The following is a 23,492-nucleotide window of genomic DNA, read 5'->3' as shown; positions in this document are numbered from 1 at the left end:
GCCATGGAGATGTACAACCGCCCGCCACATGCTGAGTGAACACAAATGTGCTTAGATCTGCAACAGCTTGAGTATGTTCGCCTACGGAATGCACTTGCTGGTAACTACGTCGTAAAAACACAACAAGCCTTTCAGTGCTAGTAGTTTGGCACACGGCATTATTGCGAGAGAAGGGCAAGAGAAGATGAGGAAACACATCGAATTATGATTAAGTTTCATGATGGGGATAAACCCATGGCTCTACCAGTACTCCTTTTCATGCTGCCGTTATTATCACCCATCCTGTTATACATAAGAAAAGAAGAAGAATTAAAAAGAAAAAGAAGAAAACAAAACTGAAAAGAGTGGCCCAATTCGTGGTTAAAGCTTGTAAAAAAGAGTGGCTATGGTCCGCTTGCTTTGAATGAAAGAATTTGTGATGCAAATGAGTGAGTGGCTGTGGCCTAGTCGGCCTTCATTATCATAAATGAGATTAAGAAGAAAAAAAAAAAGAAAGATAGAAAAAAGATTGAGTGAGAAATCACATGCGTAGTGTCAAACTCATCGACTCCGTAGCCCCAGCATTCTGCTAAACACGTCTGACTGCTTCACCACGCGGGGCAGACTGTCTATGGTGTTGTTCCTCTTGCGCCGTTTGCAATTCTCCTTTTCTGCGGCATCAATCAAGGAAGATTGATGAGCTGTTGTTGAAGCTACTTTGGAGGCAGAGCCGCGGCGACGGGTGAAGATGTCGTCGTTGCTCCGGGGGCTTTGGCTCCGTCTGTGGAAGCGGAAGAAGGAAAGGGCGGGAGACTCCAGAGGCGAGGATTCATCGTCTGTGCAGTCTGTGTCGGAGTCGTACTCGAAGACGGAGACGGGGAGCGGCTCTGGAGGAGGGCGACGGAGTTGAGTGGTTGATTTGTATGGGCGGATGGTATGGCTTAGTGGCTGAGATTGTGATTGTGGAGTATGGCTGTGTTGAGAGAGATTTGAAGATCGATGTGTGAGATGAGGGGCTTTTGGACAGTTTGCTGGCAGGGCTGGTAAAGGCGCTGTTGGCGGAGGAGAGGGATTAGGATAGTCCATGGGACTGGATGGTCGTGAGCCGTGGGATGTAACTGGACGCTGAAATGCCTTTAGAGAGGCGGGTGAGAAGGCCCTGGGATGAGGACTTCCCGGACGGCTGTAGAGAGATGCTGGTGGATGCGGAGGAGAAGGAGCCTGTTGGAGAGGACAGCGGGCGTCCATTTCTGAGAGGCGATTCTCGCAAGCATCAATGGGTAGCTGAGAACTCGAGCTTGGTCGTGTACATGCTGGCGACGGGATGTTGACAATCTTTGGGAATGCCGAAGAAGTCGGTGATGCTTTTCGTGGCTGGTCTGGCTGCGGGTGTTGGTCAGAGAGCGGCCAGCCATTGCTTCCCTGGGAGCGAGGGCCTTGTGGACGTCTTCTCGAGCGCTGAGGCGAAGATATCAGGGCTGGATAGTCCTTTTCCGGGACTTGAGGAGGAACACGGCTTGGGGCCGTGGAAGCAGGACCTGCTGCTGAAGTAGCCATGATGGAAGGCTTCTTCGCGTGACTGTCGTCAAGATACTGATGCTGTCCGGACATCCAGAAGCTGTCCCAGAGCTCGTTTGCGTGCGCGTGATAGCGATAGTCATCGACGTCCGCCGAGGCTTCAGAGTCGGTGCGGTCGTCGACCAGGCTCGGCGGGGATGATAAAGGACTTGACTCCTGAGAGTCCACTGACGACCGCTTGATGTCTTCAAAGGAGGACGAGCACTTTGACGATGACGGCCGTCTGCTGTTGCAAGGGGTTGGGGCGCCCTCGCTGCGAGGGTAGGAGTAGTTTGCCACGGCTGGGTAGTATTTGGAGACGAGGGTGAGAGGAGCGAGTTTGCTTGACCTCTCCATGGTGCGGGCTGGTGACATGGAGGGGACTTGGACGAGGCACAGGAAGAAAAAGAGTGTCAATGCGGTGTAAAAGGAGAGAAAATTGGCATAGCCTGAGAAAAAAAGGAGAGAAAATTGGCATAACCTGAGACTTGATAGGAGGAGCAAAGCAAGGGGATAAGTGGTATGATATACAAATAGCCCGATATCTGTGAACGACTGGTTCAGGAGTGAAAGTATAAGATAGTATATTTAGTGTAGCATGCATAAACAGATGCTGTAGAAAGAGAAAAGTCAACAAGACATGCATAGCAGACGCAGGACACACTTTTTCGATTGTCGATGAGACGAGACATGGCTTTAATATGGAGCAGACTTTACCTCATACAGAGAGCAGTACTGATACTATCGAGAGCTCTCCTTTTCTTTCGTTTCTCTAGAGCTAGTTTGGCGTCGTAAATGTCTAGGTTGGGTGGATGGGAGGAAAAGTTTGCGCGCGCGCTCGCCCTTGATACGGGTAGAGGAGCATTCCTTGCTTGGCATAGCATATGGGGTGGGATTTTTGATTGGCTTTTTTTTTCTGCTAGGTGAAGTGAAAGGCGTGGTCGGTAAGCTATCTTTTCTTTTTTTTTTTTTTCTTGATCTAATGCCTTTGTGGATATGTTTGCTCTTTGCATTCTGGCTGGGGGCTTGCGGCGTGGCTTGGTGAGATGAGGCGGTGGTGCGATGGGGAAATGCAAGGGATGATTGATTGGGTGTAGGGGATGATGACTAGAGTAAGAGACTGAGCTGAGAGATAGAAAGTGCCATGCTGGATTTTATAACTAGGTAGGGAAAATATGTTGTCTGCGGTTAATGACTGGGATCAGATGTATAATCGCAGCGAGCGAGGCCAAGGATCTGGAATCATACCATGTAATCTACATAGACAACAGCTTGTAAAGAGTGCAGATGGTAAAGACAGAACACTGATAGCGTTTCTTCTCTGATTTACTCATCAAGGTGTCAAGCCACGCAGGGGGGAAAGGAATTTTGCCAAAGAGAGAGAGAGATCGACACTCAAGTTTGTGATGTTGCTACTAGTAATGCCCTGGCGACGAGATGCTACTGGCCTCGAGATGGAGCTTTCAGCTGAATATAAATCTGCTCGGCATGGCCATAGCGCCTATAGAATTATTATCCAGCAGCAAATAGACTTGATGACGACGCGATGTCAGCTGCTATCAAATATGCCCAATCTGCCATATGTAGCAATAGATGGCGAACAAACTTTGTTATAAAGGGGGCTACCAATTGATAGATAGCACACGTATTGACGACCACAGTAGGAAACTATACGTATCGAACAATTCTACTACTGCTACTACTGCTACTATTACTACTATAAATTACCAACACTACGATTAAGGCGGCTGGTCTTCCCCGCCTCTGGACGAGGGATAACCCCTGTCTGCCTCTTTTTCCAATTTGTCTATCCTTCTCCCTTGTTGCCCTTTTCTGTCTTAAAGGCCTTATCCGACCAGTTTAGAAACTGCGCCTAGTATCCCGGTCGATCGGGGGGTCCTGCTTGACAAGGGCCGTGTACTAGGTATGGCCCGTATGGGAAAGACTTGGACCAAATGCGAGTCTCAGCTGAGACCTGCATGACTGGATTGCCATGGTGTAAAACTCTATTAGGCGCGGGTCTCTGCCGTGCGCTGCGACAAATGGAGGGGACTGGGCATGGTTTCTGTATAAAATACTGTAGATAGCAGTACATGATACCCATTGCTATAAGATTTCTATACTGCAGGAGAAAGGAAACAACGGCGACCATCCGGGGAAGCAAGTGGACTGCTTGAGATGTGCCCTCTGGGGGGCCATGTTCATTGAGGTGCAGAGTACTAGGTATAGCAGATTCATGTTCTCCATGCCAAAAGCGCATCTCATATTCAAGAGTAGCTTCGATCTGCACCCGCCTACCGAGCAACAAAGAGCATCTCCCGTTATACTAGCCCGTCGTTTAGGCCGGTTGTACCAGCGACACAGCGTCGGCAATCGGGCCATCTACACGTGCGTGGCACAAGCATACCGTGTGAAAAGCGCCTAGATCTGAAGAATGCAAGATGCTTGTCTCCATGGCTACAAACGTGGGCTGGCTGAGATTCGCAATTCCTGGGAGAGGAAGCGCATGCATATATAAGAAGACTTGCGCGCGCGCATCGCGTCTGGTTCACCTCAGACGCGTCTCTCTTTCTCCATTGGCCTCATTGCGATGTGAGTCTGGGATGCTCAAGGCACAAGTTCCATGGTGTTTAGTGAAGAGGAAAAAGGTATGATGCACACACAGCATTTATGCGGACTCTTTTTAGTTTTGAGGCGGGAAGACGCAGGGAGGGAGATGGAGCTCGTATAATGGTGCTGGTACGACGTCTGTCTGACTTGTGCATAATGATCCAGGCGAGTGGCAATTCTCCATCACTGCCAATGTTGGATATTTGTCAACAGGATGAAGATTGTCGTAGAATTTTAAGTAAAAAATTATCACATTTGGTGGGCATCTTCTTAGCATGTCTCGGATTAGACACGCGATAGGCAAATCGCCGTTGTAGTGCACAGGCGTCCACGACAGCTTCATTTGGGCAGTGGAGTAGAAATTACGGTTACACATGAAACTGCTAGCTCTTGAAACGATTGTTCAAAAGCATTTTATTCGTCAAGGTCTGTTGCGTGGGTTGAAGCAGGTATCGACATGCTTGCAGCTAGTACTTACCCTGCATCCCGCAGAATTGAGTCTGGTACTCTCCGTACCTGGTAGGTATCTACATCATGATTGACAACTATCTATAGACATCTATTTTAAGAACCTGATGACAATTTGAAGAGGCCTCCTCTTCCATCTTGCTATTCCTCTTGCCATCGAGGCTCATTCCAACCATCAACCATCCATAGATCGGTGTATGCCATGTCGATTGTGAGATCGGCAAAGGGGCCTAGAAGGCAATCGGGTCCAACTCATGTACCATGACAGCATGGATTGCCACACCGCCGGTACAAGTCCACCCACACTTGCAGTCAGCAGGAAAATAAGTGTAATGGTGCATAAACAACAATTGGAGAGAAGCATCTAATTCGGGCAAACGTGACGTCGTGCTGCCCCTCAAAGCATCCCGCCATTGGCACAAAGTTTGTTGGCGGCTTGACGGCGATTGGGCTGCCGGGTCGAAATGGCAAACAGGTATGGGCGGGCCCGAGCCGCGCCGCACTGGGACAGGATCAGGTGGCTTGTGTGCTGTGCTGTACAGATTGCAATTTGCAATTTGCAATTTGCGACAGCGGCTTGGACTCGACTCAATCGACCCAATTGCTGTGAAACATGTTGATGCTGCCAGATGAGCGTATAAGACGGGAGACGGGAGACGGGAGACGGAGGACGGCCCAACAGGATCACCGGCAGCCGGAAGGACAGCCCCGGAGCGGTCGGTGCTGGGCGCATTGATTGCAGTGTCCAAGGTCTGGTGTGGATGTGCCACGGCATGCAGATACGGAGGCGCCCATCTCCTGCGGTGCATAAGGATGAGGTGTAATGAGGTGTAATGAGGTGTAGACCGTGACGAGATTGCCACGGTGTGGCCTGGTTGTGGCCATGGCCGTTGCCCGACTGCTCGACTAACACGCATCGCCAACGTTTGGAGGAAACCTCTCCGATACTTGTCATTCACAGCATCACAAAGCGTCTGCACAGGTACTCCTGTCGTACAGCCAGAAACGTGGCGCACTTGCGACGTGGCGTAAGGTACCAAAGGCAAGGTTGATCAGCCTCGTTTGGCGGGATGGCGGGATTCGCTGGCACTTTGACAACTTATCTGTCCGTGTCAAAGTCTCAACGCTGGAGGGCCAGTCTGCCTTGGGCGATCGATCATCTGCTGCAGTCATACATGTTTCTTTTTTTCGTTCCGTTTGGCATCCATCACCACCACCACCGGCTCACCTACAGTACAGCGTGCTTCCAGTTTCCAGCCCAAGCAATCGTCGTATGTATTACCGAGTCAAGGCGCTTCGACTAACAGCGTCCGCCAGGGATGGCCCCGGCTCTCCCCCCTCCCAGATCCCATCTTAGCGATTCGCATCGCTCTCCCCGGCCCAGTTCAGCTTCTGCCAACTGGTGCTAGCAGCGATATGAGCTTAGCAGGTCCGTTGGCCGGTGGAGCTAGCTCCGTTCCTCTTTTCGAACGCCTTTCCATCTGCTACTGCGCCCTAGCCTCTGTCTCAGCTGGAGTTGCAGACAGGTCCTCGTGGCTGAGAGGATACCTGCAGCCGCTATAGCCCCGGCGCCCGCGATGCAGGTACCTGGGCTGGCCACGAGACCTGCTGGGTACGCCGTCAGCTGGGGGCCGCAACTACAAGTGCGAGGCCAAAGTGCTTGCTTGGGACGCTGCTCTGGTTCCTCGCATCTTGCATCTCGCATCTTACCTCCATAACCGCTGCCACCTCCTTACCAGGAGTCTCTGCTGCTGCTTGTCGAAATCCCCCCTGAGAGGGCTCCGTGCCGGGCGCTTTAGAGGTCAGCATTGGGCCTCGAATATGCAGCCCGAAGCTCCACCGCCTGAGCTTTGCTGGCCGCTTCTGTGACCTCGTGGAGAAGTTGGGAGAGCGCAAGAGAGAAAAAAAGACTTGAAAGAGCACGACTCTCGGCGCCTCGCTCGACACGACACGACACGACCCAATTCTGCCACCCCTTTCTGTCCCTTTCTGTCCCCTTCTGTCCCTTTTTCTCATCCATTCTCTGCTCGTCTGGCACGCGGCAGGGCAGGCCAAGGCGAGGCCGTCTGCCACGGCTTGGGCCAGCAGCGTCCCGGGTCTGCGTCGACGACGCCAGCGCAGCGGGAGGCATCCAGCCTGTGACTCCCTGAAGACGAGACGAGACACGCAGAGCCTGAACAGGCCTGAACAAAAAGAGGCCGTCTTCTGCTCTGTGTTCAGCACTCTGCCTACCTATATATCTACACACGAGCCATTCGTTCAGCCGTCCGTTCATTAGCTACTATCATCTTATCAGCCATCAGCCGTCCTCCCCCCTGTCTTTTGGCCAACCACTATAACTGCTACTGATCCCAGGCCTTCCTTTGCGCGGAGACCACCTACGGCGCCGCGCTTGCGCACTCCAGCCCCCCATTTTCCAGCCTTTTCCCCCCTGCCACCACTTTTTTTTGACATCACCGCCCTGGCTCTTTTGCGCCTTTGTCTCTGCGCCGTCGAGCTGAGCCAAGCTTCTCCCAGCGTTCTGCGGGCAATTGGGTCTTCTGCCGCCTCTTACTGCACGACTCACCTGCGTGCATATTCCTGTCCGGCTCCTCCTTACCGCCAGCTCGCACCCTGGAGTCGATCAGCTCTGCCTCGATATCCTGGCCTGCCGTCCGTGCTCTGCAATTCAGCGTCCTTTTTTCTTCTGGCGCAAATCACCGCACCACCCAGCCCGAGCCTGGATCACCGCGACTTTGCAATTCCTGCCTTCGCCCAAGTCTCTCGCGTCTAGGGCCAGTCCGTTCGCTGCCTATGCTGGATATCATCTAGCAGCACCTAATCGTAATTAACTCGCCCACCTACAACCTAAACTTGCCCTAGAGTGGCATCTGCCGACGACCGCGAGCTCCTCTGGCCTTCGCCTCGCTCCCTACCATCACCGCCAATTCGCTGGCGGTGATCAGCCTCGGCCAACTTGTCTTCCCTCCCCTCCTCTGGTGGCGCCGCAGACTTGTCTCAACGACTGCCCTCCGTTTCTAACGACCGTTACGCGACCCACGAGAACACGCATTCACCACCGCAACGCCAGCAGCACCCGCTGCCGCCCACAGCCCAGGAGCCGCCCAGCAGGCTCTCCACTCCGTCTTCGCAGCACAAGTCTCTTCGCCGCACGCCGAAATTTGATTCTGCGCCGAAACCTCAGCCGGAGCGCCGAGTCCACATCGCCGCTGCTTCGGCGGGCTTCTACCCGAGCATCGTATCCATCTCGCAGGACTCCGAATCGTCCATTACTGGGCTTGGATTGTCTCTGTTTGACGAAGAACACGGGGATAGCCACCAGCGACGTCAGACTTCGGGATCGCAGCGCGCACCCTCTGGTTCGGCTGAAGCACAGAATCCTCCTGCTTCCAGCAAGGTCGCTGCGCATCCAAGAGACTTGCTCAAGGCTCCTCGCATTTCCAAGCATACTCATAGCGCAATCCTCTTTACCCTTGAAGAAGCTCTCCGCCAGCCTCACTCCTTCACCCCCGACGAGATTGAAGAGTCCGCAAGCATGTCTGATCTAATGACCGGCAGCCTTCCTGCCGCGTCCAATGGCGCCGCCCTTGGTCCTGGCCGCATGCCGGCTGCTGCTCCCGCGCCTACAAGCTCTCCTTCAGGAATTAGGGGTCCTAGGATGATCATGCAGGAACGCGCAGCGAGAGAAGCGCGCCAGAGAGCTGAAGCTCAGCAGAGGGCCGAAATTGAGCAGCAGGCATTGAAGAAGAGCCGCGCCGAACAGGAGGCGCGAGTGCAGCAGGAGACTGAGCGCCGCTCTGAAGAACGGCGCGCTGCTGGCGTTGCCGCTGGCCAAGGCATCACTGCCGAGGCTCAGCAATCTACTAACCATTCACACATGGGTCGAGCTGCCATGGACCCGTCACAGCAACCGCGCGGCACAACCACATCCGGCCAGCATTTACCAGCTCAACAGCTACCTCCACAGCAGCAGCACCGCCCCGTCCCAATGTCCAACGCCCAACAACAGCATACTCCTCCCCAGGCTTTCCCCGCTGGAAACTTACCATCGCAGCACCCTCCTTCTGGAGCACTTCCCGGCGACACAAATGATCCTACCAAGCCGCGCAATTCGTTTCCCCATGCGTTTGAGCGGTGGGAAACACTGTCTGCTCACTGGGAGGGATTGACGAGCTACTGGATTCGCAAGCTGGAACAAAACAAGGATGACATCAATCGCGACCCAATGAGTCAGCAGCTGGCGCGACAGGTTACCGATTTGTCGGCAGCGGGCGCCAATCTGTTCCATGCGGTAGTTGAACTTCAGCGCCTGCGGGCCAGCTCCGAACGAAAGTTTCAGAGGTGGTTCTTTGAAACCAGATCAGAGTTGGAGCGCGCACACGAGGTGAATGCCATGTTGGAGGCGGCCCTCGAAAAAGAGAGGAGAGAGCGTGAACAGGCGATCCGTGAAGCTGTCGATCATGAGCGTGGAGTATCCAAGACTCAGAAGCAACTCGTGGAGATGAGAAAGGAACTCTCCATCTCGAAAGAAGAAGCCCGTCGGGCATGGGAAGAACTGGGGCGTCGTGAGCAGGAAGAGCGCGATAGGACTCTATCTCTTCAGTCAGGACATCCTACGGTTGTTGGAGGCGTTCAGGTAGTACCAATGACTCAGGGCGGCGGCCCAAGCAGGCACAGCAGCACCAGGGAGCAGGCAAGCTATCAATCTGACTACCAGAGACCGACGTACTCCATCGAGCAGGGCACTCCGGGCCGAGGCCAATCTGCGCCAGGAAGTAGCGGTTCCGGACAAGGACAATACCAATCTGGCCATCAGGAAGATCCGAGCCGTCGCACAGGCGCTGGCTCCGAGGGCGGTTACAGCGAAGGTGAGTACCTTATCGATGCGCAGGGGAACTTCATCCTCGACGGGGACGGCCACAAGATCCCCTTCGCTGTGCCGCCCTCCACGTACACAGGTTCTGATTTGGATCCAGAAGACTACGACACCCCGGCCACCACCAACCCCAGCGGCCAGAACATGCCATCATCAACCTCGGCCCCTCAAGGCCAGTGGACCGGCGCCTATTCAAACCCCCAGGACTATTCCGGCCAGGGCTATGGAAATGCTGGATGGGAGACGGTGCCACGGCACCACCACCCGACTCGGCTGAGCGACGTGATTGAGGAAGATGACGAGAGGAGCCGAACGAGTGCCAGCCACAGTCGAATTTAGGAATCTGAACTGGCGCTATAGCTCAGACTCTACCTCTTCCCTAATTTTTATCTCGATACCTAAAAACAAACTCCTTCTAGCGTTGGATACTCATTTTCGAAATGATTTGTTACATAAGACTCAGATGACCCTGCCACGATTATGATACCCTGTCTGGAGAAAATACACAAGGCTTGCATTTGAACCAGCGAGGGCCATTGCTTCGTGCTTTTTTATCCTCTACTTTTTATTTGCGTTAATAAGGCATAATTTTGCTCGGGAGAAAACACATCATATCTGAATTATTGGCCATGCCCCTTTTTTTTTCTCAACATCCCTCGGTATACATTTGCGAAAGACGGGACATTTTTTTTTTCCGTTCCCAACGAGACAAGCATCAGCACCTTAGAGCAAAAAACACCCTGGAAACTACAAGTTGATACACCTTTTATGATACGCTGCGTTGGTTTTTTGCATTTTGCATTTTTTTCTCTTTGCTTCAATCTCCCTTGTTTGACAAGAGAAGGGTTTTCCTCATCGCGTATTTGCTTTTTTTTTTCTTCATCCGGACTGATCGGAGGAGAGTGTATTTGTTTTGTTTGAGTTGATCTTTTTTGTGTTCTGATTTCCAGAAAGGGCGAGAGAGTCGGGGAGAGAGACAGAGAGGGCGAAAGAATAGATGCAAGAGCGACGACTGTTTACTATCTCCTGAGAATTAATGCTCGCTCTAATACATGACTGATCAGGAGCGGAGTTTTTTTTTCTTCTCTTGCTTGTTTGTTTCTTGTTTTGCGGAAGATGCACTGGGGGAATCAGGAGTATAAAGACATACAGGGAGACAGTGAAACAGGAGAGAGATTAAGATAAAGACAGACAGACAGACCGGGAACGAGGAGTTGGATGATACTTGTTTTTGAGAGTGTATTCATGTAAATGCTTAACGTTTATTCTCATAGGATATGATTATTTACTCGTACAAGATTCTTTATGACGTGGTGTATATGTGTGTATGTGTGATACTTGTAAAAGTGACTTATGATATTTGATATGTCAATGTTTTTGAAAAACTTGGGAAAAGAAGACACCCTTCAGATTGCAAAGGTGCTAGCATATCAGCAATGATGTGGTTGTATACAAGATGACAAGATACCTTGAAAACACCGGCAAAAGGAGACTGCAAGATGGACTTGTAGATAATTCAGGTTGCATATGTGGTATTATCATGCAAACCCAATAAAAATCTAAACCCGTCTAGATATGATACTATTATAACAGGAACAACTCGGAAGAAATAAAAGGCTCCCCCCCCTTTTTTTTTACACAAGTACACGCTCTCTACTCAGCCGCCTTCTTCCCCTTTGACCTCTTCCGCTTCTTCCTCGTCCCGTCCACATCGCCAATGATATTGCTCGCCTCCTCGCCGTCCTTGGTCTTTGACTTATCCTTCTTCTTCAACGCCCTCTTCTGAACTCTCGCATCCCCCACATCGCCCTCCTCGGTACTCGCAACCACCCGCTCAAACCCGTACGTCGGGCCCGTGTGCTCAAACTCCCCGCCAAACACGTCCCGACGCCACTGGCGCAGACGGGCCTTTTTGCCCAGGTGCTTCTTGTCCTTGCGCTTCTTCTCGGCGTCACGGAACGTGGCGAGCTTCTTGAGGCCGGCGTACTCGTTGAGCACCTTGTCTGACGGGGCGAGCAGGATGTCGCGCGCCGTCATGCCAAAGGACTGCGGTGAGGTCTCGCGGTAGCGGAAGCCGCCTGTAACGATGTCGTCGTCGTTGTTGTTACTCTTGAGGATGTCGTGGTCTGTGAGGTTCATTTTGGCATCGACGAGGGCCTCGAGCTTGGAGCGCTCTTGACGGGCCTTCTTTTGGGTCTCTTGGCGGGCTTTCTTGTGGTCTGATGATTTCACCTTCTTGGCGGATGGTTCTTCATCCTCTTCCTCATCGTCTTGAGCCTCATCATCTGTTAATGCGATGGTTGGCTTTGCGGCGTCGTCCTCGAAGTCGGGGATGAGGTCCTTGATGTCAATATCATCATCCCACGTGGGTTTCTTGGGCTTCTTCTTTTTGCTCTTCTTGCTGTCCTCTTCATCGACATCCATCTCATCATCGTCGTCTGAGGCGACGTTTGCTTCTTTGATTGCGTAGTAGTCCTCATCGAACCACTTGTTCATCTCGTCCTCCCACTTGTCATTCTCCCACGCGTCATCGAGGAACTTTATCCATTGTTCGTCTGTCAGCTCCTTGCCAAAGGCTCCAGCGGCTTGCTTAATCTTGCGAAGCTTCTTCTCCGTCTCTTCTAGCTTCAGGTTTCGTAACCGGGCCTTGTCTTCGCGGCGCTGCGCCTTCTCCTCCTCCTTCTTTTCGCGCTCGAGCTCTCGCTGGCGTTTTCTTCCCGTCTTCTCCTCTCGTCGGACTGATCTGGCAGCCGCAAAGTCTCTGGCATATGATTTCAAGACTTCGTTGCTCTTTTCGGGGTTTTCGAATCGCAGATTGTAGGCCTCTTCGAACTCATCTGCTCGGTTATCCTCTTCTCCATCATCTGACTCAAAGGCCTCCCATCTAGAACCTTCGTCAGTCACCCACGCTCTCGCCGCCATAAAGTTTGACAAGAATGTTTCTGGATCTCTGTCTGCCTTCTCTACATCCACCTCTGAAAGCTTTACAGCCTTTGCTCTTGATGGGTGTAAGCCGTTTTTATCCGTCTGTGCTGGCGCTTTTCGTTTCATGAATCCATCGTCGTCCTCGTCTGAGTCCGAGTCTTCTTCATCCTTTACAGCGTCGATTTCGGAGAGCAATGACTTTTTGATTGCGTCTTGCTCTTGCTGGTATGTTTTCGGAGCGTCCTCTTCGTCGTCTGAGGCGCCAACATCTCCCCTCAAAATCTTCTCTCGTTGGTAATCGCGCAGGAAAACCGGCTTCTGTTTCTTCTCCTTGTCTGTAGCATCGGCGTTTTCGTCGTCTGGGGCATAGAACGTGATGTCCTTGTCGTAGACGCGGGGATCTTTGTTCCGAATGGCCTGTAGTGTAGCAGAGATTTGCGCGTCGAGGTCTTCTGTTGCAAGGAAACCATCTTCATCTTCATCCTCGTCGGAAGAAGAAGAATCCTCATCCTCGCCCTCTCTCTTGAGCTTTTCCTCAACTGGTATATGTTAGAGAGTTGAGAATTTCATGTTGGGAATATCAGGGGCCTAATTCGAACGTACGTCTGTGTTTTTCCTCTCGTTTCTTGTTGTGTTCGAAACGGCGCGCATACTCCTCGTTCACCTTGAAGCTAGAACCTCCAATTGCTGCTCCCGCATCATCTGAGTCCGAGTCGCTGTCGTCGAGTAGTTTTCGCTTATTGGGATTGGACGGCTTGCTTTTTGAAGCCGCTCTTTCGGCTATCGGCCCAGCCATATTGAAGACTGAATCAACTTTCAGTTCTCGTAGAATTGAGAAGCTGGAAACAGACGCTGGTGAAACAGATATGTATGGGAAAAAAATGCTTCAGTCTTCAGACAGGGATCCGCACCTGCAGCAGAAACTAAGACGACGCCGAACTTTTTTTTTCTGCCGGCAGATCAAGCCCAAAAAGTTTGGCGGGGAGCTGTCGGAATTAGGCGTAACTTTTGGCCGAACTACGACTGGCAGGGTCCCGCCGAAAACGCTTCTGACAGTTACATTGCCTAAAGTACCCAGTACCCTATCTTATCGTGGAATTTCCATGCCGGCTAGAGTACCCTGAACCTGGTAGGCAGCTTTCACTTTAGCCCCCCGGCCTCAGTGTGGCTGGTGAGCTGGTTCGCTCGCAGACCTCGTCATCATTGCGCCTCTCTTTCGCTGCTCCAATGCAACCGGTACCCACCACGAACTCGCCTGCTGGAACCATCCTCGCGCATAGCAGCCTGTACACACAACTCTCAGAGGCAGCAGCATTCACCCACGCCGGCGCCTGTGCTTGAGCAATTTGTCCTCTTCTTCTCCAAGCCGGCTGCTTTGGCTTCACATCCATCTCCTCCCTTACAGCGCCGAACCCTCGGGCGGTACAACCTCGAAACGAGCCGGAAAAGATGGCGGAAGCTCCCAAGCCCAGCAGCAGCGTCAAGCTGGTGCTCCTCGGCGAGGCCGCAGTCGGAAAGGTCGCCAATCCTCCTCTGCACTGTGTTTTGGCTGCTTCATGTTCATGGTAGACAGCTTTATTGACTTGTGCCCGCAGTCATCTCTGGTCTTGCGATTCGTCAACAACGACTTCCAGGAAAACAAAGAGCCGACTATTGGTGGTAAGCCATTTGTCCCCGGCGCTCCCGCCAGCGCTCCCGCCCCATCCCATCCATTGCGGCCGACAGTAGAGCTAAGTTCTGGATGAAATGAATGACAGCGGCGTTTCTGACGCAAAAATGCAACCTCCCCACCCGGACTATCAAGTTTGAAATCTGGGATACGGCCGGCCAAGAGCGGTTTGCGTCTCTGGCCCCCATGTACTATCGAAATGCCCAAGCTGCCCTTGTCGTCTACGACATCACCAAGCCTACATCGCTCGTTAAGGCCAGACACTGGGTCGCTGAGCTCCAGCGACAAGCCTCGCCCGGAATCGTAATCGCGCTGGTGGGAAACAAGCTAGATTTGGCTGGCGAATCGCAGAGCACAAGCGAAGAAGGCGACGGCGAAGACGGTGGCGATGCCCGCAAGGTGCCGACAGAAGAAGCTCAGTCATATGCTGAAGAGGAAGGCCTGCTATTTTTCGAAACGAGTGCCAAGACCGGCCACAACGTCACCGAAGTCTTCACAGCCATTGCAAATGCGATTCCCGAGACATCCCTGAAGAGCACCAGAGGTTCTGGCGCAGCAGGCACGGCCAACAGGGCCGGAGAGGAGCAGAGAGTAAATCTATCAGGACCAAGGGATGCAGGTGCAAAGGACGGGTGTGCCTGTTAGATGAGGGGCTGTTTGATGTTGCTGCTGTTGCTGTCGCTTTGCTAGTGCCAACGCTGCTGCGCTACCATAAGATGAGGTCGGATTTGTTATGGCATGCCATTCGGGAGTCAGAGTCTTGCGTTTCGGGAGTCCTTTATGTGTTTTAGCTCAGTGCGCCATATCGTTTATTTATTTTAGACGTCTAGTTCTTGCTACAATAGTACCTCGCTAACGCTTGCCTGGTTGTTGTTGTGATGAATGAATGATGTGCCCGCCTAGTGCTACGAGATTGCCGTCTATGATAAGATCTACATATATACATAGCATCGTTTATGCGAGGCCGTAATCGATACAAACTTGGGCCTACCGCCTACCAATCTCATCGAGGTGATTCGTCATCAGTAGAGTAGAGCCCATGCAAGGCTACGCTCTTGGATCCCAAGATCAGCTTATCCCGCCGAGGCTACGCTTTTAGGCTGCAATCAGCTAGTCACCGCCCTCTTCCGGGACCGAGCACTTTCTATCTGGCAGTATCTTCGCCCGAGCAGCAAGACAAAGCATGGACCACCACTTTTAAGTCGCCATATCCATGCATCTACTTTACTTTGCAGTCAGCATCTCTGTGCTTCTAAGTGTAGCAGTCGGGCACGTGACGTTCTGATCGTCGCTAGCGGCTGGCTTGTCGTGGCCACCGTCCGCTGTCAGATCCACTTCTTTTTTTCGAAGCGCGTCAAACTCCTCACAGTCTCAGACCTTCACCAGACTTTTCATGATAAGGGGTTGGGAGATTGCTGGTTTGCGACTGTACCTGCCACTCGGAGCGTTGTGATTCTTGGTGCCACGGCTCATTGAGGTCACGCCGGTGACGTGGCCTGCTCTGCTTGTTCCTTCGTTGTGCACCGAGAAACCAAAGTCCTCGGACTTTTCTACTACGCAAAGCCTCATGGTGGGCATTCAACGCAGATAGACCTGCTGCCGTAGGCAACATGGCTACGTCCATTACAGAGGCCCAGGCTGAGCTGATCAAGTATGCTCTTTCTCGATCTCATCCTCATTGTGATGGAGGATACTGACTGGTGACAGCTCGTTGGCTCCCGACGATATCCCACACAAACTGCGATGCGCCAACTGCAGCAAACTGGCAGTCAACGCCCTCAGGCTGCCATGCTGCGAACAAGCCATCTGCGAAACATGTGCGTTCATTCTATCGGCTTTGGCATCGCTGGAAGCCCCCTGTCGAGCCAGCTCTAATTGTTTCATAGGCCATTCGAATCTCCCTCAGTCGTGCCCCGTTTGTGAACACTCTCCGTTATCTGCCGCAGATTGTAGCCCGAACAAGTCTTTGCGAACTACCATTAGAGTATTCTTACGCACGGTGGAGAAGAAGAGAGAGGCGTCCCGAACCAAAGAATCCAACGATACCACACCCATCACACCGGTTGATGCGCCGAAGCCATCGCTGCCCGACGTGGGCGCTCCCGCAGCAGAGACGGCAGAGAAACCGGCAGACGCTAGTGGAGATGTGCCAGTCGAAGATGTGGTGCCGCAGAGCGCTGATGAGCCGGCTTCTGGCCATGAAGAGGACAAGCTGGTATGAGTTGGACCCATAATAAACGATGGATTTTGCGAACGATACGCTAATTCACTGCGATACTAATAGCAGGAAGTGGCATTAAACGGCGCGGAAGAACCGCCAAAGGAACAAACCGACGTTATTGAGGCTCAAGAAGCCAAAGATTCGATTGTCGAAGGCGATGACGCAGCGAATAATCAAGAGCAAGATGCTGCTGAAGGAGGCGACGAGAACGTTGAACAAGCTGGCGATGGCCAAGAGCAATTCAACGATACCGCGAATGGTGGATTTCAGCAAAATATGATGTTTCCAGGGGGCGGCGACTTCAACCAGATGCAAATGATGATGGCTATGCAAAATGGAATGGGATCAAACTCATTTGGTGGGTTTCCTATGATGGGTAAGTTTTCCTGCCTCTTGGTCATGTTTAATAATCTTGATTCAGTGACTAAATATGCAATAGGCATGCCGGGGATGAGCATGGACCCGATGATGCAGAACATGTACATGAACGGAGGCTTTCAAGGCATGGGCATGAACGGCATGGGGGGCTTTGAAGGGGGATTTGGACAAGGCTCCAATGATAACTGGAACAGTGCACAATCATGGAATTTCGACCAAAATAATTACAATCAAAATGGCCAAGGCATGGGCACTGGTGACTTTGGCAATTTTAACTCAGGAATCCAGACAGGCTACAATCAAGGTAATTATGGCCAATTCAATGACTATCGTCGCAACAACTACGGCCGTGGCCGTGGCCGCGGTCGCGGATTCTATGGGGGCTATGGTCGAGGGGGATACAACCAGTATGGCGGGGCCATGACAAACTATCATGACCAAGGCCACTATTCCCAGTACAACCAAGGACAAGCGGCAGCCGACTTCCAGAGCCAGGGTGACCTTGGGCAGCAAGCAACATCCATGGCGGCGGGTACTCACCCCGACGAGAATGCCAACGAAGGTGCAAGCGAAGCTAAGACGTTGGAAGCCGACGGGGGTGGTAGCGTTGATGACTCCAAACAGGATACTTTTGAGTCTACGTCTCATGAAAACATAGGCAATGAAGCGTCTTCTTCTGGAGGCGCACCGCGCCCAACGACCATGGCTCAAGCAGATGGATCTAGTGTGCAGAATCGAAATGGCGTAGCTGCCATCCGCTCCATTCTGACAGCCCCAGATGCACCAATCAACGCCCCTAAGGGCCCTAAAGCTATGCGTCAAGGCCTTCCTAATACTAGTCTGCTGAATCTGCGAGCCAGGGGTTTCCAGATTGAAGATAGTGGTTTGCCAGTACAAAAACCTGCTGCTATTGCATCACAGCCACCACAGGCGCCGCCGCCATCGAATCCAGCTACTCAGCCAGGCTCTAGAAGTAGTACTCCTAATCTTGACAAAGTGCGAGATCGTGATGCCCATCGTGACCGCAGCAAGGAGCGGTCCAAGGATCACGATAAGCGTGAAAGAGGAGTGGTGTCTGAAGAGTCCCATAACGCGCAAGAGAGAGAACGAGACAACAGAGACCGAGTAGATCGCGATCGCGGCAAAGAGCCGGAGCATTCAGGCTCCAGAGCTACTAGTAGAAGCCGAAGTATAGATCGCAGCAGCCGCAGTCCGAGCCGCAGCCGTGGCCATCGGAGCTCCCACAGACGGCAACGGCGGCAACGTTCCGAGTCTGTAGACGCAGATGATAAGGATGACTCTTATCGCCGGAAGAAACACCGGAGCAGTAGAAGACATTACTACGACGATGACGATGACCAGCCGTCTCAGCGGTCCAAGGATGACAAAGCAGCTGAAAGGTCAAGGTCGGGCTCCCCAGATGATGGCAAACGCTCAAGCTATCGCAGTCGTAAAGACAAGGACAAAGATCGAGACCATGAACGGCGCAAAGACAAATACCGAGCGGAAGAAGAGGACGACCGCCAGAGATCGAATCATCGCTCTTCCCACCGTGACCGAGGAGATTATGAGCACTCCTCTAGACGGTACGATAAAGAGAGAGAGCGTGACAAGGATAGCGGCAGTAGTCGGAAAGAAAAGGACCGCAAGGATCGATACCGAGACCGAGATCGCGAACGAGGCCGCGACCGTGATCGGGACCGCGACCGCGATCGGGATCGAGAGTACAGCAGCAGACACGGCAGCAGCAGTAGGAAGCACTCCTTTGATGGTGCTGCCGCCACAAGTGGCGGCGATAAGGGATTTGATCCGCCTACGGGCCCGCGTGGATTCGACATCAAAGGAGGCTCTCGCAGCACGGGGGCCGCCTCAGCGCCGCAGAAAGATGCGCATACTCTAGAACGGGAAGCACGAAACCGTGAGCGTTTGCTGAAAGAAGCACAGCGCATGGCTGGCCTCGCAGGCTTGGCGGGCTCAAAGCGCAGTCGGGACGATGCCGATGATGGCGGCCGCAAGGGGCGACGCAGCCGGCGGAACGATGTTGTTGATGGAGACAGCGAAGAACGCATGCGAAGGTTGGAGGCTGAGAGAGAGGGTGGACGATGGGGTTAGACGCCTTCTCGAAAACTCAAGTCGTATGCCGAGTAAAAAGACTTCATCATAATCAGGTTATTGACGGGCAGGTACTGCGGCGCAATAACCCTCGCCACTCTGCGACAGTAGCCTGAGCCGATATACTCAATGCGGATTAACAGAAAGGGACGCTCGACGGAGAGAGTCAGAGCCGATATAAGCAAAGACGACTGTGGAAGACACTTGATTGGACTTGATTATGATGACTGGCATTACCGAAAAGCAAGAAACAAAAGGGGACAAAAAGGGATCATCACTCCGTATAAAGCTAGGAGCTAAAGGGCGGTCTTGTACTTGTATGGATCAAGCATGTAGTATGTACATATATATGTGTGTGTGTATACAATTAACAGTATAACTATTTGCATTTGACATTGCTTACAGTAGCCGTGTACACATTGTAACGAGAGGATGTGACATAATATTTGCTATACTTCCTGTTATTCACGTTGCTTCGTTCTTTATTCATATTGCTGTTAATCATCCTGTTTTTCAAGAGGCTTGTTATTTTGTTTTTATTTTTCGCTTCCCATCAATGCCAACGGCATACATACCCATGTGCTGGAGATATATATGTTTTTGTGTATATGTGTGTGTATGTAGCTAGAGTATCTCGAAAACAAAAATGTAGCCAAGTATATTCCAAGTTGCGCTTCCAGGGAGAAGAGAGCATCATCTTCATCCCGCGCATATATGTATATAGAGTATATGTGTATATAAAGTAACCCCTCCTTAAATGTTGAACATCCCTACCTTGACACCCCCCCCCCCCCTTTCCCCTCATTAGCCTGATCATCCCTCCCCCGAGAAAGGGGCAACATCGGCAACAACTTCGCTTAGTATATACCCTGTGTGCGATATTGGAAGGTATCATAGCTAGTTGTACATATTAGCTTTCATCATTTCTCGATCCCCTCCTCGCTATATCGCTGCACATTGTGGAGAGAAAAAAAGGATTCAATACTCACAGTCGTGTATAATAACTGCCAACCGACTTCGCAATCAAGTCCGTCTCCACGAAATTCTCTGCTTCGTCGGCACTCAGATGCAGCTGGAAGCGCTGCCGGAGGGACGTTGTCGCATGAGTCACGCCCACAGCAAAGCACGGCATTTTCGAATCCCTGCCCATGATGGCTACCAAGTCAATGATGGAATCTGCCGACCGTCGCAGAGCTACGAATAATCCTGTTAGAACGATTTTTGTCATCGTTTGTTGAAAGTGAATCCCCTTACCTTGAAAAGCTTGTTTACACAACTTCTTATAATCCTCCCAGTCCTCTGAACCAACTCCTCCGAGGACGTCCACATATTCGTTTGTGAGCTTGAAGGGCGCAGCCTCGAAGCCGACTGACCCGGGGGAGTTGGAAAGCATGAATCCAAAGTCGATGTGGATGATGTGTCCTTCGCTGTCTATCAAGACGTTTCCGTTATGTCTGTCCTTCAGCTGCAGCACGTAAGAAATGATGCTGTATGCCGCTAATGAGCGCTTGAAGGCTTCTAGTCCAGCTCTGTGAGGCTTGCTATCAGGCGGGCCAAATGCTTTGATAAAGTGGTCTTTGAGCGTGGCTATTCGGTGACGGGGGTTGTTTCCAGCCTCGATCGACGCAAGCGTGAGACTCCGCTTGAGTGAGTGGAGGGATACGCCATTTGCTATTGTTTCGATGAGTCCAGATGACTCTCCAGTTACGAGAATGCGCATCAGCTTCACCCAGACGTCCACCTTTGCGTCCACCCAAATCTTGTGGCAGACGCTGATGAGCTGGCAAGCGAAAGCCTCCTGTCGCAAATCGGCGCCCGTTTTCACGATGACACTCATGAGATCCCAGTTCTTCATCCATCCGTAGGGAGAGGATTTTCGAATTCGTTCCTTCTTGGCCTCCCAGGCTTCTCCAAAGACAGCCGCACTAGGGTCGTCGCGATCGCCACGGCGTTGCACGCCTCCTGTCTTGATATCGTTTTCCATCCTTTCCCTGCCTGCGCTGGCGTTGATGTTGGGGTCGATTGGCGCTTCTTCCTCATCTAGATCAGGGTTTATGCCCTGTACGGTACTGGCAGTGCTGGCTTTGGCGATGATGGTGTCAAACGTAGGACCGTGATCGTCTGCATCAAAGCTTTGCTCCTCGAGGCTTTGCATGCTCGCAATAATTTTGGCTCTGATAGCTGCTACCTCATGCTTTGGTCGCTTGCCACTCGTCGCCTCAAGCTGAGCAAGCATCTGAGATGCCGTTCTCATATGCGTGGCCAGCGCTGAGAAATCTGGCTGGTCGGCGCGAGCCATATTGAGCGTCATTCTCCGTCGAGACCCAGGACTAGGAGATCTAGATGAGAAAGGGCCGTCCGACGTGCGCGGTGTCATTGCATCCAATGTGGTACTCGCAGTTGTGGCTCCGCTGGAGAATCGCTGATCGGAAGAGTGCTTCGGGTGGTAGGTGACTGGCGACGGCACGTCGTCATACGGCTTCAAAAGTGGCGAGCTTCCCAAATCGCCTGAAATCGGTTCGAATACGCTGTCTATGACTGGTTCCGGAGTGTGAATGACCTGAGCAACTCTAGGGGTCTCTGAGGAGAGGTCAAACAGCCTTTTTGAAGGCCCATCGCCACTAAGTAACCCGGTCAATAGCCTTTGATTATCTGGAGTTTCGGGATCAAACGAAAAGTCTTCTCTTAGCACTTCAATCATTAACAAGTATGGGACCTTTTCAGCGCTGTTCAACACCGTGGCCTCGGCAGGATTAAGTCGCACAATTCGATGGTGGCGACTCTTTCCAGGTGCCCCGTCAATCAGGGTCGGCGGGCAGATGATGGGGATATCGATCTCGGCGGGCAGATCTCTCCCAATCAGCGCCAACTCGGCTCGCAGGGCACTCATACGGGCAGGTTTCGGTACAGCAACCAGTCGGTTGGAGATGACTTCGAGTGCCGATAGGAATTGGGTTTGCGACCTGAAATAGTGTTGCCTTAGGAGCCGTGCCTTCTGGGCTGGTGACAGATTGCTCGTGCCCGTGGGTGATTTGAAGTGATGGGAATGTCTTCGATGGACACCATCCGCGGGTCTAGCAGACACAGGAGTAGCTGGTCGGGATGGACCCCTCGGGGACGGGAGAGGTAGGGATGCGGTACTAAGTCTCGCCTCCAAAGACTTCAATTCCAGAGCAGACGGCCTTTTCGACTCTTTTGCTGTAAAGTTGGGATTCAATGGCGAATGGGTGTTATTTCGGCGAGAGAGGCGGGTGTCGATTGCCAAGCGGTCGTCGGATGCGTTTGGATTCCTCGAGTCTTTGGTCCGCCGAGATTTCGAGCCTGGCGCGGCTACAGTATTCGCCCTTGTGGGTGTTTTCGCCGTTGGCTTGGGCGTTTCGCTTCCATCTGAATTATCGTCGGTGATGGGCTGGGGCTTTCGAGCTTGTGCGACAGCGAGGGGTCCAGCCCATCTCGGAAACATTGGCAGAGCGACGCTCGCAAGAACAAAACTGGACAGGACGGTCACGGGCAAGACATTTTCTTTGATCTTGTGGTGCCGCACGGTGTCTGCGACGCCAAACACGATGTGTTGTACCTTGTTATAGACTCGACGACATGTCTGAAAGGCATTCGATTGCGGGTTGGAGGACAAGTCGTGTAGATATGTCTGGAAGAGCCAAAACGTCTATAGCAGAGAGCATTAGTGTTCTGGTAGGTATATACAGGGACAAGTATCATGATTGGCTTCAGCTACGCACCAACAATGCGGCAGTCACAGACTCTTCGCATAGGTCCAGCAGAAACTCCTCCAGCGCCATTGACTCATTGTCGACGCTGATAATGAGGTGGCACAGCTGCGGCAGGAAGAATTCGATATCCTCGTAGGGAAACTGTCGCAGCTTCGTGCACAGCACATAGTGAATGCCTACATGGTCGGCATACCGGCTGCAAAGCGTTAAAAGACATATAAGTTAGCTACTACCGATCTTTTGCACCAGCTGTGCGCATAAACAAGCTTCCCCAGCAGGCCATTCGACCTAGACGATGCTCCATTGCAGCCAAGCAGAAGCTGGCAGGAAGATGCCAAGGGCGGTAACACTCACGAGAGGTAGGAGACTGAGAGGAAGGGATTCGCGTTGAAGACGTCGGATTCGATGAATCGCTGCAGCAGATCCCACGACATTGGGCTATTCGACGCAGTTGCGCAGACGGCGAGGTGTGAGGCGAGATGCGATTGCGATTAAGACGGAGGTGCCTCATTTAGATGAGGGCTGAAGGCGTAGCAGGATTCAGCCGGTCTCGCATGGCTTTTCGAAGCGGGGGATCTAGAGACAGATGCACATGCAAAATGGGTAGAAGCGAGCTGGCTCTCTTTCTCTTTGGCGGTGCGCACAGCGTGGGAAGAGGAAAAAAGAGGGATAAAAATAAAATGACACAAGTAAGGAGTGGATTGATCTGCGAAGCTTCGGCAGAAGAAGGTCGAAGGAGGGAGGAAGCGGAAGCTTGTGGCGGCGTCTCTAGTCGACGGGCGAGGCGGAGATGGAGATGGGATAGACGGTTTGATGGAACCAAGAGGGTGGAGTGAGTGACCTGTCCACAGCGACCCAATTCGGTACCGCGCTTAGTGCCTAACGTTTCTGGCGGCCATTGGCCTGTGGGCAGCACGTATTAGGGGTCCAAGGGAGCTTACAGCGGGCGGCTATGGTGCAGCCTAC

General features: G+C 52.3%; 5 protein-coding genes across 5 annotated transcripts; 2 read left to right on the top strand and 3 right to left on the bottom strand.

Moving 5' to 3' along the window:
- Positions 1–540: 540 nt before the first annotated feature.
- TGAM01_v206361 (hypothetical protein) lies at positions 541–1,893 on the bottom strand (the record flags this gene model as incomplete). The annotated part of the gene is made up of 1 exon (XM_018807089.1): positions 541–1,893. One exon carries the CDS (start codon positions 1,891–1,893, stop codon positions 541–543), a length of 1,353 nt encoding a protein of 450 aa, XP_018659790.1.
- A 6,256-nt stretch (positions 1,894–8,149) lies between these two features.
- TGAM01_v206360 (hypothetical protein) lies at positions 8,150–9,829 on the top strand (the record flags this gene model as incomplete). Its single annotated transcript, XM_024549858.1, has 2 exons — positions 8,150–9,482; positions 9,591–9,829. The coding sequence occupies 2 exons, from the start codon at positions 8,150–8,152 to the stop codon at positions 9,827–9,829; spliced, it is 1,572 nt and encodes a 523-aa protein (XP_024405422.1).
- A 1,314-nt stretch (positions 9,830–11,143) lies between these two features.
- Positions 11,144–13,211, bottom strand: TGAM01_v206359 (hypothetical protein; the record flags this gene model as incomplete). Its single annotated transcript, XM_018807087.1, has 2 exons — positions 11,144–12,954; positions 13,019–13,211. 2 exons carry the CDS (start codon positions 13,209–13,211, stop codon positions 11,144–11,146), a joined length of 2,004 nt encoding a protein of 667 aa, XP_018659788.1.
- Positions 13,212–13,864: 653 nt separating this feature from the next.
- TGAM01_v206358 (hypothetical protein) lies at positions 13,865–18,795 on the top strand (the record flags this gene model as incomplete). Its single annotated transcript, XM_024549857.1, has 8 exons — positions 13,865–13,957; positions 14,011–14,074; positions 14,173–14,716; positions 15,676–15,735; positions 15,792–15,901; positions 15,971–16,299; positions 16,369–16,681; positions 16,745–18,795. The coding sequence occupies 8 exons, from the start codon at positions 13,865–13,867 to the stop codon at positions 18,793–18,795; spliced, it is 3,564 nt and encodes a 1,187-aa protein (XP_024405421.1).
- A 985-nt stretch (positions 18,796–19,780) lies between these two features.
- On the bottom strand, positions 19,781–22,960 carry TGAM01_v206357 (phosphatidylinositol 4-kinase; the record flags this gene model as incomplete). The annotated part of the gene is made up of 4 exons (XM_018807084.2): positions 19,781–19,989; positions 20,050–22,462; positions 22,536–22,722; positions 22,881–22,960. The coding sequence occupies 4 exons, from the start codon at positions 22,958–22,960 to the stop codon at positions 19,781–19,783; spliced, it is 2,889 nt and encodes a 962-aa protein (XP_018659785.2).
- Between the last annotated feature and the right edge of the window lie 532 nt (positions 22,961–23,492).

The sequence above is a fragment of the Trichoderma gamsii genome (genome assembly GCF_001481775.2).
Source record: "Trichoderma gamsii strain T6085 chromosome Unknown Scaffold_21.2, whole genome shotgun sequence".
Classification (NCBI taxonomy): domain Eukaryota; kingdom Fungi; phylum Ascomycota; class Sordariomycetes; order Hypocreales; family Hypocreaceae; genus Trichoderma; species Trichoderma gamsii.
The sequence above is the reverse complement of the archived record's forward strand: the minus strand, read 5'-3'. Positions and strand labels throughout refer to the sequence as shown.